The sequence below is a fragment of the Penicillium vulpinum genome (genome assembly GCF_028829585.1).
Source record: "Penicillium vulpinum strain IBT 29486 chromosome Unknown utg000001l_segment0_segment0, whole genome shotgun sequence".
Lineage (NCBI taxonomy): Eukaryota > Fungi > Ascomycota > Eurotiomycetes > Eurotiales > Aspergillaceae > Penicillium > Penicillium vulpinum.
This window is the reverse complement of record NW_026643241.1, coordinates 4216579-4232006: the sequence shown is the minus strand read 5'-3', so window position 1 is coordinate 4232006 and position 15428 is coordinate 4216579. Positions and strand designations below refer to the sequence as shown.

At 48.5% G+C, this 15428-nt stretch overlaps 7 protein-coding genes across 7 annotated transcripts; 3 read left to right on the top strand and 4 right to left on the bottom strand.

Moving 5' to 3' along the window:
* Positions 1 to 161: 161 nt before the first annotated feature.
* On the top strand, positions 162 to 3537 carry N7479_001533 (uncharacterized protein; the record flags this gene model as incomplete). The annotated part of the gene is made up of 2 exons (XM_057249230.1): positions 162 to 870; positions 935 to 3537. The coding sequence occupies 2 exons, from the start codon at positions 162 to 164 to the stop codon at positions 3535 to 3537; spliced, it is 3312 nt and encodes a 1103-aa protein (XP_057113662.1).
* A 578-nt stretch (positions 3538 to 4115) lies between these two features.
* On the bottom strand, positions 4116 to 5140 carry N7479_001532 (peroxidase; the record flags this gene model as incomplete). The annotated part of the gene is made up of 2 exons (XM_057249229.1): positions 4116 to 4923; positions 5034 to 5140. The coding sequence occupies 2 exons, from the start codon at positions 5138 to 5140 to the stop codon at positions 4116 to 4118; spliced, it is 915 nt and encodes a 304-aa protein (XP_057113661.1).
* A 696-nt stretch (positions 5141 to 5836) lies between these two features.
* N7479_001531 (uncharacterized protein) lies at positions 5837 to 6460 on the bottom strand (the record flags this gene model as incomplete). Its single annotated transcript, XM_057249228.1, has 1 exon — positions 5837 to 6460. One exon carries the CDS (start codon positions 6458 to 6460, stop codon positions 5837 to 5839), a length of 624 nt encoding a protein of 207 aa, XP_057113660.1.
* Positions 6461 to 6826: 366 nt separating this feature from the next.
* On the bottom strand, positions 6827 to 8035 carry N7479_001530 (3-isopropylmalate dehydrogenase; the record flags this gene model as incomplete). Its single annotated transcript, XM_057249227.1, has 3 exons — positions 6827 to 7031; positions 7079 to 7502; positions 7564 to 8035. The coding sequence occupies 3 exons, from the start codon at positions 8033 to 8035 to the stop codon at positions 6827 to 6829; spliced, it is 1101 nt and encodes a 366-aa protein (XP_057113659.1).
* Positions 8036 to 8814: 779 nt separating this feature from the next.
* N7479_001529 (HSP70/90 family co-chaperone CNS1) lies at positions 8815 to 10202 on the top strand (the record flags this gene model as incomplete). The annotated part of the gene is made up of 3 exons (XM_057249226.1): positions 8815 to 9097; positions 9159 to 9431; positions 9487 to 10202. The coding sequence occupies 3 exons, from the start codon at positions 8815 to 8817 to the stop codon at positions 10200 to 10202; spliced, it is 1272 nt and encodes a 423-aa protein (XP_057113658.1).
* A 1613-nt stretch (positions 10203 to 11815) lies between these two features.
* Positions 11816 to 13243, top strand: N7479_001528 (putative endo-1,4-beta-xylanase; the record flags this gene model as incomplete). The annotated part of the gene is made up of 5 exons (XM_057249225.1): positions 11816 to 11868; positions 11934 to 12090; positions 12140 to 12272; positions 12331 to 12444; positions 12507 to 13243. The coding sequence occupies 5 exons, from the start codon at positions 11816 to 11818 to the stop codon at positions 13241 to 13243; spliced, it is 1194 nt and encodes a 397-aa protein (XP_057113657.1).
* A 217-nt stretch (positions 13244 to 13460) lies between these two features.
* Positions 13461 to 14632, bottom strand: N7479_001527 (DUF2841 domain-containing protein; the record flags this gene model as incomplete). The annotated part of the gene is made up of 3 exons (XM_057249224.1): positions 13461 to 13987; positions 14044 to 14229; positions 14281 to 14632. The coding sequence occupies 3 exons, from the start codon at positions 14630 to 14632 to the stop codon at positions 13461 to 13463; spliced, it is 1065 nt and encodes a 354-aa protein (XP_057113656.1).
* Between the last annotated feature and the right edge of the window lie 796 nt (positions 14633 to 15428).

Here is a 15428-nt window from a genome sequence, read left to right as displayed (position 1 = left end):
TATCCATTAAAGCGCTTGGTTCGCACTGTTTCGGCCTTTGGTCGATAGTTTCCAATCTCCTCGGACCAATATAGGACACCCAAGTATTAGGAAATTGCCCTTGATTGAGCCTATCGTGGTAGATTTTGAGACCTCGATCTCTTCACTGCCAGTTTATCAAGATGAGTAATAATGGTTTCTCTCCGCTGGAGATCCCTCCGCTTTCCGATTTCCCAGACAAGCCAGAGGAACTCGAACATCCATCTCCGCCCTTACCCCTTTACGATTTTACTGTTCTTCCTGATCCGCCTAACGACTGGTCACATTTCAATGTCAAGTATGGAAGTATTCTAGGTGGCCGTAGTCGTTCCTTGAGGCTCCCGCAGCTGCAAGTGTTGTCGAAGCATTACTTCTGGGGAATGCATTATGAGGAATCGCATAAGACCGCGAAGACAACGAGAAAAAAGCCAAGTCTCAGGGCTCAACAGGCGATGCTCTTCAAACTTATCTACTACATGCAAGAACGCCATCGTCCGAAGACTTGGCTTGAAATGCTCAATGTTAACCGAGATACTGGACCACGACTCTTGAGATACGACCTCGATCCGCGCCCAAAGCCACTAAGTAGGTGGTACAATTCTCTTCCGGGTGTGAGCACAGCTATCTTGAATGCGTATATACGCCCTCAGGATGCACCACCAGATATGCCCGACTACGTCCTTCAACAGTATATGTACTCGGTTGACAGCTTGCACACACCACCCCCACCTGCACCACCTCCAGCGCCATCATTTGACGCACAACAAGAGGAAATCCTCCGTATGCATCTATTGCAACACATGAACCCAGGAGTCGAATTCACACCGGCTTTTTCATTGACAGATCCGCCGGGTGTGAAGATTCCGGGCCCTGCACCAGGCGAAAAAAGGCGTGCAGATGACATGAGGGAACCCAGAAGCAAGCACTCGAGAGAAATTTCACCCGGGGCTCCTGCCTACCGAGGTCGCCCTCGCTCCCCCCACCCCGCCGTTTCAAGATCCCGTCTTTGCTGCTGAGGATATCACAACTTTTACCTGGACGCCTAGTCTGGCACCTTCTCATACAGTGGCCCCCCTTGGAAATCACCAATTGGGTCCCGTTATGGCGAAAGCTATGGGCCCTGTTGACACGCGAGCGATTACGGATGCCGTGGAACAAGCCGTGATGAAGATCGTGTATGCTGATCTCGACCGTGATCCCCACATCCCGTCTATTGAAAAACCCGTTTGCCACCGGACCGCCCAGTCCTACAAGGATTTGCTCCCGATGAAACTCGGATCCTTCCCTACCACGGGGTATGTAAAGTTGTCGCCATTGACTTTTGACTGGGATCCAAATGGCACTACATTTCCGGTCCGGGGCCGTGGCCCTATCTGGGATGCAATGTCTTGTGCCACGGATGCTGTTATTGTAGCGGGAATGCTACTCGATGCTGGTTGTACCAATATAGATCGCGCAAACAACCGGGCGTCTGAGTTCAAACAAATTGAAAAAGCATTCATCGAAGTGACAATGGCGAGCTGGGAGACCATGGACGATAAGACTTCTATATTTGTGCGTGATGAGTGGCTCCGTATGTTTATCGATGGCTCAAGCGGCTTGCAAGTGGGACAGCCGATTCCTCCTTGGGCGGTATGGTCAGTGGCCACGAGAAGCTTTGCTCAATTCCGCTATTTTCACGTTGAGCGAGTGACCCCTTGCAAGTGTCAGTTCGGGATCCCGTTCTATAACTCCCATCAAGGATCTTGCATTTTACCTGGTTATCAACCGGGCGACGAAGAAGGAGTAGATCTCCAAGTGCTGATCGAGCGATGTTTCTACCCACGAAAGTCTTTCAGGTGTACTAGGTGTGGTGATCCGATGGGAGTTACTGGAGAACGAAAAATCGGTCAACTCCCACTGCGTCTAGTGGTAACGTCCGATATCAAGACGCGGATCCGAAATCACACGGAGAATCTCAGTTTCAATTACATAGACTATGAAGATAAGCAACAAGTCGCACATTACCGTTGGCTTGGCGGCATCTATAACAACGAATCTCATGCTCGTTTGTTTTGGACAGATACGAAACGAGGCGAGAAAGATAATGGGAATATTATGATGTACGACAGCCAAGTCAATTCCGGGGTTATTATCGGTGGAATCCCAGCATTTCAAAATGAAGAAAAAGTACCAACTGAATGGGTCAGCCGTCATGCTATTCCGCTCATTTTCTATGAACGAATCATGAATCCCACCAGCGATCTTTTGGCAAAGGCCAACAATGCGATGCTCGAGATGAGCAATTGCCTGAGCGAGAACAAGAACATTCTTGAAGAACATATCCCTTGGAAGCGATCTACTCCGCCACGGCAGCTGCAGGATCCATGGCCTCGTGTACTTTCATATAATGGTGAACGCTTCAGCAGTTTCAACCCCGGCTGGGCAACATCGAGTGCACCCGCCAGATCAGCCGCTCCACAAGCTGCTGTACCCTCTCAACCACAAACTCACATTGACCCGATGTTTCTTGATCCATTGGTTATTGACCCGTCGCTCATTGATCAATCGCTTTACTCGACAAACACACCTCCAGAATTCGATTTGTCCTCATTCTTTGACCCGACAAGGCTTGAGGACCTATCGAGCCCTGATCAAGCCCAATCTCAGGAGGATTACACCAATAACCATATATTCCAGTCGATGTTGGAGACTCCGCGCTGGCTCGGTCCACAATCTGAAATGTGGCCTGGGGGTCTGCCTAGAGATGAAGGAGCTTTGGACTTCCCTGAGCTGCCTATGTTGCCCGACTCGCCCGGACTAGGCAATAGCAGGGGTACTGGGTGGTCAGGTATTGCCATGGGAGATGCAGAGGAGACTATGTCCGAGTTTCGAAGCCGACACTTCCGCAGTACGCATGGTGATAAGCTCAAGAAGTCCGCGATGGCAAACTATGCTATGGCGAAGCAGGCCCTGGATCCAAGGCAGAGATATGCTATGAATTCATTCAAGATACATGGATACAGCTCAAGGAATAGATTTAGTGATGCAGATGAGGATGCGGAGGAGCAGAGAAGGGAGAAACTCACCCAAAGGAAGATAGAGATGCAAATGAAACTGGATCATGATCGGAAGAAGAGAGAGGAACGGAAGAAACAAGAGGAGCTCGACCGAAAGCGGAGAGAGGAACGGAGGAAACAAGAGGAGCTCAGCCGAAAGAGGATAGAGGAACGGAAAGAGCAAGAGGAGCGGAAAAGACAAAAGAAGCCTGAACTAAAGAAAAAGAAGAGAGAACGGGAAGAAGAAAAAGAAGATGAAAGTGAAGAGTTACTGGAGAAAGACCCGAAATGGGCGAGAGAGGAATACTATAAACAACAAAGACAAAAGGATGAACAGAAGAAACGGGAAGAGGAGAGGCCGAGGATATCAAGAAGACCGGGGTTGAGGAATTCGAAGAGGAAAAACACCGATCCAACATGGAAGCCTGGTGATAGTGACACCGATGAGGGAGATGAAGTATATGAAGCGGACTTGTCTTGATTTGATGTTATGTTGAATATATTTGAATATGTTACATATTTTAGTTCATTTACTTTGTAGTTCATTTCTACATAAAATTCAATATACGCCATTAATACTAGTCCGCACAGTCATCTGCCAATCAGGGGACTCTTATTTGATAAAGCCGAAACCCGAGTCTGTATACCGCGAGATTAGTATATATATTTAATACTAGTACCTTTTGACTAGTATGTACAAATCATTATTACCCCTTAATGCATAACAAGTCTACTGTAGCATATTAGAGTACAAAGTAATGTACTATTATTTGTAAGATAATAGTGAATGCAACGTTTCCCCGCAGTTTACCCCAGACTTGGACTTCCCCTTTCCCTCTTTTCTGTTTCTATTTCATCCTTCAGTTTGATTTCGCTACTTCAATAATTTGCTACAACACTAACAGCCAGTCATCTAGTCAGTTAACTTAGTCGCTTTCTATGATCTATGATCTATTTACATGTCCGGATCCTGCAGTTTGCAGTCCCAGATCTACCAACGCAGTGGGGAATTAATCCAAAAACAAGCCAGAAAAAAAACAACAACAAAAAGATGTCACTCTATAGACGCGCTCTGGGCGGGCCTGTAGCAGTGTTGCTCTTCTTCGGTGCTGAGACATATCCACCGAGAGTGCCGTCAGTGTTGGTCACATTACCTTGAGTATCACGACGGATACCAAGTTCAATCAACTTCGCAAACACCTTGGAGAAGTGATCAAAGAACAAATCTTTATCCTCGGCATACTGCTTAACCCATGGAGCAAATGACGGATCCGTTGAGAGCGCCATATCAGTCGGCAGCATCATCAACGGCTCCTCATCCTCATCAGCATCGGGATCCTCATACACAAACTGCGTGTTACCGGTCGCCAACGTGCGAGGCTTCCAGTCAAGCTGGAGCAGCAATTTGAAGAAAGAGTTCGAGAACCGTGTGGGGTTGGTCACCCACGGGCCCTCGAATCCACTGCGGTCGCCGTGGCACCGGCCCAGGTTGTGTCCGCCAGTCAGCGCTACGATCTCCTGGTCGTTGAATCCCATGCGGTTGAAGATGAACCGCAGGTGGTCGGCGCCCTGGGCTCCGTCTGGCAGTCGTCCCCGGGGTGGCAGCTTGGTGTCGTCGATCAGATCTGTTCGTCCGCCTTGCCAGGGAATGTCCGGTCCGCCCATCTCCTTGATCGCCACCACGCCGGCCAGAGTCCACAGATCAGAGTACGTGATCCAAGGGTGCTTCTCTTTAATCGGCTCTAGGAATGCCCGTCCGTGCTGCAGACCAGCGTTGGCCGGATCGCCACCCTCGGCTTCGTACCGCATACCGGCTCCGTTCGAACCACCGGTGTCAGTTTCAGCATCGTACGTGCCAGAGGAGTGCCTGTTTGAAATCATTGTCAGTCACATTGCGTTGGCAGGGGCTTATCGCGCCGTGGATCTGGGGTGGCCCGATCGGGAAACGACAAGGATTCAAGAACTATATTTACTTACCATGCTAGTCGCACGAAAACAGGTCCTGCGCTGCCATCGTCATAGCCAGGCTTCTTCAGGATGGACGCGATGTCCTTGCGGACGGCATCATAGTCGTGAGTGCTCATTCTCGGGTCTCGGCCGATAACGCTTTCCGGGGTAGATTGTTCGGGAAGAAATTGAACAAACTCAACGTCGGCTTCAAGAGGATCTTTTGAAGAGGCTAAAGTGAGAGGATTAAGGATCAGAAAGAGAAAAAAAAGAAAGAGAAAAACAGAAAAGGAACGGAAGACAGAAAAAGGGACCTCCAGACTTTCCACATGGAAGAGTGTCGGTGGATCCGCGGGCCGAATCAGCGTGTATTGAATGACCAAAAAAGATGCCGAGGTCCTGGAGTTCGACGACCATGCACTTGCACACCGTGATTCGATTACGACAATTTCCGACTGGATCCCTCAGTTCCGATGGTGATGGCCTAGATTTCCCATTTCAAATGAATTATCTTACAATAATCAGCTGAATAGAGGATGCATATGAAGTCACATTCGCCATCAAATGCCGACTCAGACCTCGGAATTCAAACGCCGACTTTGAGATTCAGATATCACACTAATATTTATAGGCAAATCCGCTTTGAACTACGCAGTACTTATGTATATTATTTGCAAGGTACAGTCGAAATGAGTGTCATATTTGACATTAGTCAAATCTCTTTTGCCCTAAAAATCCGAGCAAAACAAAGAAAATGTGTAAACGGCTTCCCATGAAAGCTCAGAGCAAACGAAGAATTATTTGAGAAACATTCAAGAGATATCTGAATGACATCAAAGATCTCCCTCATACTTAGATTCATCTCCGCTCTCTGCAATTTCATAATCTCCATCGACATCCTCCCCCATATCAACTTCAAATCCTCCATGGATATTGTCACTTGGAGTACACCTCCCCTCAATGACACTCCGTTTCAAGGAAGCTTGCAACATATCCAGCTCCCTTCGTAATTGTGCCACCTCCCCCCGCGCCTCTCGTAGTGAGATTCTCATCCGCTGCATCTTCGCCTGATATGCGCGACCCAGCCCATCAGCCTGTCCAGCCAATCTCGAATACTTCTTCTGCATCCACTTCCTCTCTTTACGCAATCTGCGCACCTGTCGATCTAGCAAGTGCCTCTGCTTAACGTCCGTGTCGCGGATCGTCTGGATCACTTTGTCGATGACGCCTGTGTGTTGTCCTTGGAGGATACCTTCTTCGGAGTACTTTGCGATACTTATGAATGTTGCGCAGATGTCGGCTGCGACTGATGCCATCAGCTCGCCTTTTGTAGTGGAGGTTTGTTGCTCTAATCTTTCAAGACGTAGAGCGCAGGATCCTGGTGTATTTTGTTGCTGGCTTGGTTGGTGCGGTGCCATCGCTGATTGGAATGGGATATTCGGCTTTTGGAATGACATGCTGAGGGCCCGGTTTCTCGTGAGAGACTCTTCTTGAAATGGACTCTGTGGAGGTATGGACGCTCTGAGCTTGAGTGGATGTAATGTTTTAGACATAGAGAGGAAGAAGAAGAATGGAAGAAGGATGAAAATGTCTCTAAGAATATGCCAATCTAATTATAACTTTGGAAGAATTGTGAAATCATGTAATATGTTATCTAATTTCCTTTCAACCCCAGTTTTCAGCTAACAAACATTGCCTTTGATCGATTTCTGTCTTTATCAAAGTTACACGCATTGATTGATCGGTGGCCAGTTTGACGCATATGCTTAGGGCTTTGTCTTTGAACCGATCAATCATAGATATAGCTATTCCTAAGTTCTATACTACAATGCAGACACAATCGCGTCGCCCAATTCTTTAGTCCCAGACTTACCTCCAAGGTCAGGTGTCCGAATCCCTGAGTCCAATACTTTACGCACCGCATCCTCCACACGTTGAGCCTCATCTTCCATGTTCAACGAGTATCGGAGCATAAGCGCGACACAAAGGATCATTGCAACCGGATTGGCAATATTTTGTCCCGCAATACTATAACAAAGTTAGCACAGGCGTATTTTCATCCTTCAAGCACTTACGTCGGAGCAGATCCATGTGTGGGCTCGTACAGCCCGTAAGGCCGTGTCTTCATCGTCTTATCACCAGGCAGACCGTTGAGACTGGCACTCGGCAGCACACCTAGCGTACCTACAATAGACCCAGCTTGGTCAGAGATCATATCGCCGAAGGTATTGTCAGCCAGAATAACGCCATTCAGGGATCGCGGGTTCGTTGCTAGAATCAATGACGCGGAGTCGGCAAGCTGGTGCACCAACTTCACTTGCGGGTACTCGGCTGCCATAGTCTTGTCTACTACCCGGCGCCAGAGTCTCGAAGAAGCTAGTACATTAGCCTTATCTAGTGAGATGACAGGCCAGGGGGGATTGTGTCGCAGTGCCACTTCGGCGGATAGACGGGTAACTCGTTGGATCTCGGCTTCGGAGTATCCCCATTCATCCATCGCTGTAGTAAAAGAAAAAGTTAGGTTGTTCTTGATTCACAGCTGAATCTCAGCCCAACCCACCGTATGTTTCTTCTTCGACCTTACGGCCAAAGTAGGCACCTCCGCAATTTTCCCGAACAACAACGAAATCAACACCTTCAATAACCTCGTGCTTGAACGGGCTGAACTCCTTGGCGACAGAGGCACTGGGCGAGGTAGAACAGCACGGGCGTAGATTTGCATAGATGTCCATGGCCTTGCGTATTTGGAGTAGTCCTCCCTCAGGTCCATCAAGACCACGACGTTGATTGTCCCATTTTGGTCCTCCAACTGCGGCGAAGAGCACTGCGTCTGAGTCCAGAGCTGCCTGCTTGACTTCTTCTGTCACGGACTTGCCATAGGCGTCAATGCTGCATCCTCCGATCAACTCCTGGCGCAATTCAAACTTGCGTTCGGGGGTCTCAAAGACCTTGAGGACTTTGATGGCTTCGGCCATGACCTCAGGGCCGATGCCATCGCCGGGTAGGACTAGGATGTTGAATGTTTTGGTCATGGTGCTGTGATCTTTGTTGTTACAAAGTATTACCTGGGATAAATTAGATGGTCTTTAGACCACTGGGACCCAGGACTATATACGTACTGCCTAGATCGGAGCTCGGTCTTTAACCCGACTGATGCGGGGTTTAGTTTGGTCGGGTTTTCGCCGATGATATGGCCTCCGATGTGCGGAGTTCTGTTGCAGCTAAGGAGGCATGCAAATTTTGTGGAGCTGTCAGTTGCGGGGATTAGTATACAAGCTCGTAGATGTCCGCTACCATCTACGGAGTACTAGGTAGTATTGTCATCGCTTGGTAGAGTAGCTCCTCGGGTATCAAGTAGTATAATATATGCCTCTTTTCCTGTTATAGCAGAAGTTTGATAGAATTACGCTCAATATTAAAGCAGATATAGTGAAGTATAACCCAACGGCAGGAAATTAATAGACTGATTGCCAACTAAAGAAGGATATCAAAAATCGATGCCTCAGGCACCAATATTAATATCCACATGCGGTTATCCGACTAGAAACATCCAGTACATCATGGAATATTTGCATGATTTTAAACCCAAAAATCTTCGTACAGTAGTCTATTTTCTTTTGGTCCATTCCTTTTTCGTCGCAAATCTTACATCTTTCCTCATCTCCAGCCCGACTAATCCGGTAATAGGGTTTAGGGCCGATAAGATCCCCCTCCTGTTTGCATCGTTTGCATTGCGGGCATCATTTCTAAGCATCTGGATCTCCAATCATCTCCAAAAGCGCAATATATTTTCCTGTGACCAACCCTCAAGATGTCGCGCATTGAAGAGCTTCCAGATGACTTCAATGAATCGCTCAACCTCAATGATGCCCCTCCCGAGGTCACCCAGCCCGGGTTCGACTTCTTCGCTCCTACAAACGAAATTCCCTTTCCAATCAACGAGGAGGGACTAAAGGCGCGCAAAACCGATCCATATGCCCCCGATCTTCCGCCAGCTATTGCCGCCGTTCAGTCGCACTCTTCAGAGGAGTTGCAGGCAATGATGAATAAGACTCCTCTGTTCATGACCGATATTGAGAACGCAGGTGACGAGAGTACGTCGGATCATTCCTTAGACATGATCGTTCCATTTGACTGACATAAATGGCTTCACAGAGGGTGAAAATGTACTTCTCGATGCCCTCCAGGCTCTGCAGAATGAAGGTACCAGGAGCGAGGTTGCGAATACCTTCAAGGGACAAGGCAATGACGCCGTGCAGGAACTCAAGTGGATTGACGCTAAAGAGTTCTACTCAAAGGCTATTGCTGTCATTAATGCCAAGGTTGATAAGTGGGAGGCACCCGAAGATCCTGTAGAAGAAGCTGCGCTGTTGCGCAAGTTGGAGGAGGCGTCTTACATCAACCGGGCATTGGCCAACTTGGAACTAGGTATGTCTTATCTCTCTACATATATGGGACGTTGGCTAATAAATTTCCTCTGCAGGAAACTACCGTGCCTGTACTCTTGACTGTGCTTCCGCCCTCAAGTTCAACCCCAAAAACGTGAAGGCCTTCTACCGCTCCTCCTTGGCACTCTTCAAGTTGGATAAAGTCGCTGAGGCTGAAGATGCTGCAGCCCGAGGATTGGCAATTGACCCAGCAAGTAAGGCTCTCCAAGAATCTGCCAGAAAGATTGCCGAGCGCAAGACCCTTTTGGAGCGTGCTGCCGCAAGGAGGAAGGCCGAAGAAGAAACGAAGCGCAAGAAGAATATGATTCTCAGCACAGCTCTGCGCGCCCGTCAGATCAGAACCCGCAAAACCGATCAGCCTCCTGATATGGAAGATGCTAGGATCCGCCTTGTCCCTGATCCTCTCTCGCCAGAGAGCACAATCGAGTTCCCAGTCGTCTTCCTTTACCCCATGGACGCCCAATCAGACTTTGTCAAGTCGTTCTCAGAGATGACTGCTATTGAGGACCATCTGAGTTACATCTTCCCCCTTCCTTGGGATACCAAGAAGGAATACACAGTTGAAGGTGTTGAATGCTTCATGGAGACTGTCACTGGTGGTTTGATCAAGGCTGGCAAGAAGCTGCCTTTATTGGAAATTCTCTCTGGTGGTAAGGTTGAGGTTATTGATGAGCTCGTCAGCATCCATGTCGTGCCTCTCTCCAAGACCGGTAAATACATTGCAGAGATGAAGGCTCGGAAGACTGGCTGAGCGGAACTTCATTAATATGAAGCTCAGCGCCCAACTTTCAACCGAAACCGAGGACTTTTATGGAATTTGAGTCCACAAAATCTTCACGCCCATGGGAGGAACTGTCTCCCTGCCCATCGACCTGCTGGTCTGGACTTGGCTGGAACAGTGGTACATAACCACTGTTGACGCTGTGCTCTGGTCCTACCACGGAGCAATATGGTGTTACAAAATCTCTGATACCCCTTAAAAGAGCCAGCCTTGTTTGTGTACATAGATGCATTTTCAGATTCTTATAGATATCATTGAGGCGGAAACGCCCCTCTGGAAACAAAACGTCCCATCATTCATCATAATCCAATATATCCAAGGCCAGTTAAAAATCATCCAGTATTGGCTTAAATTATCTGTAGCTATTCTTTGAATTATCTTGACCGTGCGATGTTGATCGCAGACTACATCTCCTATTGACGATAAATACGCAGTGCCTCCGGGAACATTGATGCTTGTGGAAATAGTGGGAAAAAGCCCAAAAAAAGGACGAGCTGAAAAGTGAGAACTTAAGGTCTTCGCTCTCAAACTACTACATTCTATTTCTAGCATCTCTTTCTTTCATACTCTGCTCCAGGATGTCGGATGAAGTCGGCCTAGGGGCATTAGCCGAAAATTGCCAAGCTCACAGGGGCAGCAGACCCTAGAAGTGTCGCTGGACCTGAATATTACCAGCATCCATCTTCCCGGTAACACATGTGTGTATGTCAGGGAACATGTCTGTCACAGCAAAGCTTATGCTTCCTGCAAGGAAAACAACTGACCGTGCGACGGTTCCAGCCCCAGGGATCCCCGGGGCTCGAGAATGTCGCTGCACTATGCAAGGATGGGCGGCTCGAGCCAACTCGGAGTAGGAGGAAGTCATGTCCGGCATAGAACGCATGATTGTATGATGTGTACTAAGCGCTAATGTAGGTTCAATCATCCAAAAGAGGGGATAAGCACCTGTCTAGCCTGAATGATTATTGTGGGGGAAACTAATTCACCCTGGATTATCAAATTGGCTCTGATTCGGGAAATATTGTACCTTTGGGGCTAGGCCAAGATATACCCCAGAGGAGTTGGAGGGGAGGAGAAGACTCGATTGACGACAGCCTTGAAGATTCCCCGGATTTGTGGAAGCGGAGAAGAGCCCATTTACCCGGTTGCTCCTTTTCTTCAGCTTCATTCTATGGGGAACATAAAAACGCCTCATTTTTTTTCCCTGAAGAAAATACGGAAATTGCTCCGCTGTGTCTCCATTCGTTTCTCCACCATGTGGCGCCGGGCCCCATGTCTATTTCTCTGGCTAAAGTGACGAATTTCATGCACGAACTCATACTTCTCCGGCATCTAAGGAGTAATCAAGCCTATTTGACTATTTGAAACGGCCGCGACAACTATGCCACGGCATGTCGGTCCGTCAAAATTGTCAGATGGGAAATCTACCTAGCGTCGGGGCAAATGCTGAACATTCTAAGACCCTGCCAATTTGGCTACCGCTGCTTATTTCTGACTATAAAAGGAGCTTGATTCTTTTGATTCTTCATTCCAGATCTAGGTTGTGATCAATTCGAATATTGGCGTTGATTATTCTCGTCGCCATGGTTCACTTCTCTACTATTGCCCTGGCATTGGCCAGTGTTCTTCCTCAGCTGTATGGTTGATCGTTCAGTTCCCAGCATAGTTTAACAGTGATTGATGCCCGTTTCTTTTCAATAGGACCCAAGCAACTGGATTGAATACCGCTGCTGTTGCAAAGGGAAAGCTATACTTCGGATCAGCCACCGATAACCCTGAGTTGACTGATGCTCCGTACCTTGCCCAATTGAGCAATACCGATGACTTTGGTCAAATTACACCCGGCAATGCGCAGAAGGTTGGACTATACTTGCTGTGGTATCCAGGTACTCGCTAATCATCGCTAGTGGGATTCGACTGAGCCTTCTCAAAACACCTTCTCCTATACCAAAGGAGATGTCGTTGCCAACCTTGCTGCTGCTAATGGTCAAAAGCTGCGGTGCCATACTCTAGTTTGGCATAGCCAATTGCCCAACTGGGGTAGGTTTCATTATCTCACGTTCCTTCAATCTGTGAATAGCTATTGATTCGTAAATAGTCTCAAGCGGCACCTGGACCAACGAGACTCTGATTGCTGCCATGAAGAACCATATCACCAACGTGGTGACTCACTACAAAGGCAAATGTTATGCTTGGGATGTTGCCAACGAAGGTCAGTACCGAACCTAGGAGCTGACGATATTATCATCAAGCAGCTAATGTCTAGATTGCTAGCTCTTAACGAGGACGGCACCTATCGTAACAGTATCTTCTACCAAACCATCGGCGAGGCATACCTCCCCATCGCGTTTGCAGCTGCTGCTGCCGCAGACCCAGATGTCAAGCTCTACTACAACGATTACAACATCGAGTCTGCCGGCTCCAAGGCAACAGGAGCCCAAAGAATCATCAAGCTCGTGCAGCAGTATGGAGCCAAGATTGACGGTGTCGGCCTCCAGGCACACTTTATTGTCGGAAGCACCCCTAGCCAGAGCGCGCAGACCAGCAACTTGGCTGCATTCGCAGCCCTGGGAGTCGAAATTGCCTACACTGAACTTGACATCCGCATGACTCTGCCATCAACTGATGCCTTGCTTGCTAAGCAGTCAAGCGATTACCAAAATACCGTTGCGGCGTGCATGGCAAACACTAAGTGTGTTGGTATTACTATCTGGGACTACACTGACAAGTACTCTTGGGTGCCTAGCACCTTTTCTGGTCAGGGTGCTGCCCTTCCATGGGATGCGAACCTGGCGAAGAAGCCGGCCTATGCGGGTATCTTGACTGCCCTGGGTGTTACATCTGGCACTACTACTACTACATTGGTTACTACCACAACTACTGCCAGCTCTGGTGGTGCTACTGGCGCCCCTCTCTATGGACAGTGTGGTGGCTTGAACTGGACTGGAAGCACAACCTGCGCAAGTGGAACCTGTACATATGCTAGCGAATGGTACTCACAGTGCCTGTAGGCTTATCAGGGTAATAATTCCTGACGACAAATGGGAACTAGACTAGCCTGTCCCCATCCACATTTGTATCTATCGCTGGATTTTTCACAAACACGAGCCCATTGTTGATTATACAAGTTCAAGTTGTCTTGTTCCAATGCAACCCAAACAAAATTCATTATCGTAAAAAGACATTATATGTGCTCCGGTCCGTGTGCTCCGGTTTATGCTAAGGCGCTCAGTAGTTGAAATAGTAGGGGTGCCCGTATGGCAACATTGTTCCTGCTGGCAAGTTTCCTGTCGAGGTCTGTGTATTTGGAACACCTGTATCCTGGGATAAATCAGGGGTACCATAGAACTCCATCTGGTTTGGGTGAATGCCAGAAACGCCAGGGTATGAATAGTGCGGCAGGCCACCGGGGTGTCTCCGATCAATCAAGTGCGACCCAGCAGAGTGTGATTCGTGTTTCGGCCTCAATTCTAACTGTGATGTCGACATGTCTGTAGAAGGGCCGACGGACTGGTATTGGGGGTTGTGGCCCAGGTGCATTGCTGGGTTATACGGATTGGAAGGGTTGTAAGAAGGCGCCCTCGGCAGGTCGCCCGGAGGAAGGTGGGCTATATCGATTCCGGGGATTCCGTCGCTGCAGTCGGATTCGGCGATGTCATACGATGAGACCGGTTCGATTGGTGAGCTTTGTCCGCTGGATGTGTCTTCGGCGATCTGAGGAAGATTGGTACGAGATATACACACGTTTTTTCCGTCTGTAAAACACATGTGAGCATTAGGGGCTTGGAAGGTAATGTGAGGAAGTATGTACCGGAAACTCCATCCAGAAACTTTTCCTCCTCCTCGCGAACTCGATATGCCTCATCCAAGATTTGTAAACGCTCGACCGGGAGAATCTGACGACGAATGGGCTGATCGCATTGTTTTAATCTGGCGGTTGTAATTCCGTGGGATTTACGCATCTCGCAGAGAATGTATACCAAAAGTCGGATGCGTTCTGATCGTTGTCAGCTTGGTAGACGATTCGGAATGAATAGTTCTTTCTTACCAACTTTCGGAAGATGATCCGGCTCCCTGTGGCTCACTCCGCGCGGCCACCACGGTGGCTTAGTTGCCTCTGGATCAAGCTGCTGAGTCCTTCCTTCAACAATCTTCCGCCCATTGTATGGGTAGTTCACTTGCTTGCGTGGCTCGACTAGTTTGACGTAGGCTTTGGCAATAATTCGACAGTTTGTTTGTTGTAGATTCTGGAAGATTTTCTCATAATAGAGACGCAAAAGGCCTCTATCTTTTATGGAGATCGAGGTTATTTGTTGTGAGGCCAAGCTAAGGTGCCGAGATCCAAAATTTTTCTTAGGTTGTGAGCTGGCTTGTAGAGGCCACTCGCCCGGCGGCCACATTGTGGGCCTAAATGGGGAGTCTGGTTGAGTGAGAACTTGCATTCTCTGCTGAGGGACCCCGCTAGACGGCACTTGGGCCTCCGGAGAAACTGTACTAGATCAGTAAAACTCTTCACGTGGGGCAGATATAAACCTTGCTAGTACTTTGACCGTGTGTTGCCTGTGCTTCTCTCGACAATGCCACTGCTCTGAGGAATTCATCCGTGACCCTAGGAGAGAGGATGGCTTGGCGGCTCTCTGAGATGGACTCGGAGGCCCTTTGGCAAAGATTCCCATCCCTATCTATATAGATCATTGCAAAGTGGGTATATTCATGTTCCTCGGGGGATTGCCGACACATCTTTTCTAGGGCCTGGCTAGGGTCAGCTCTGTCAAGGTCATTAGTCCCATAAAAAGGATATAAGTACCCTATAGTATAGACCTAGGGGCTGACCCCGGTTTTTGTACAGTTGGCAAGCAAACTCGTCGAGTTCAGCCCCCGAACCAGAAGGAGGGGAACGGAAGAAGTGGGGGGGGGGGGGGGGTTTCTACAGCAGATTTGGGATGGAAGAAGCGGACGAAATGAAGACCATGCTGCGACTACGGTCACACAATATCAATGCTTCTCGCCAGCTTGCGACTGTCGATCAATGAGTACCGAGCGAAACGATGTGCTTACACACATGGATTTATAAACAGTCGATGGGTCTATTCGGTTCCGGCATACTGCCTATCCGTACCTATGTACACAGCTAACTATAGTGTGCCAAGGTGGAGGCCCAACTTCAAAGAGCAAACCCCTGTGGGGACAAGAAAA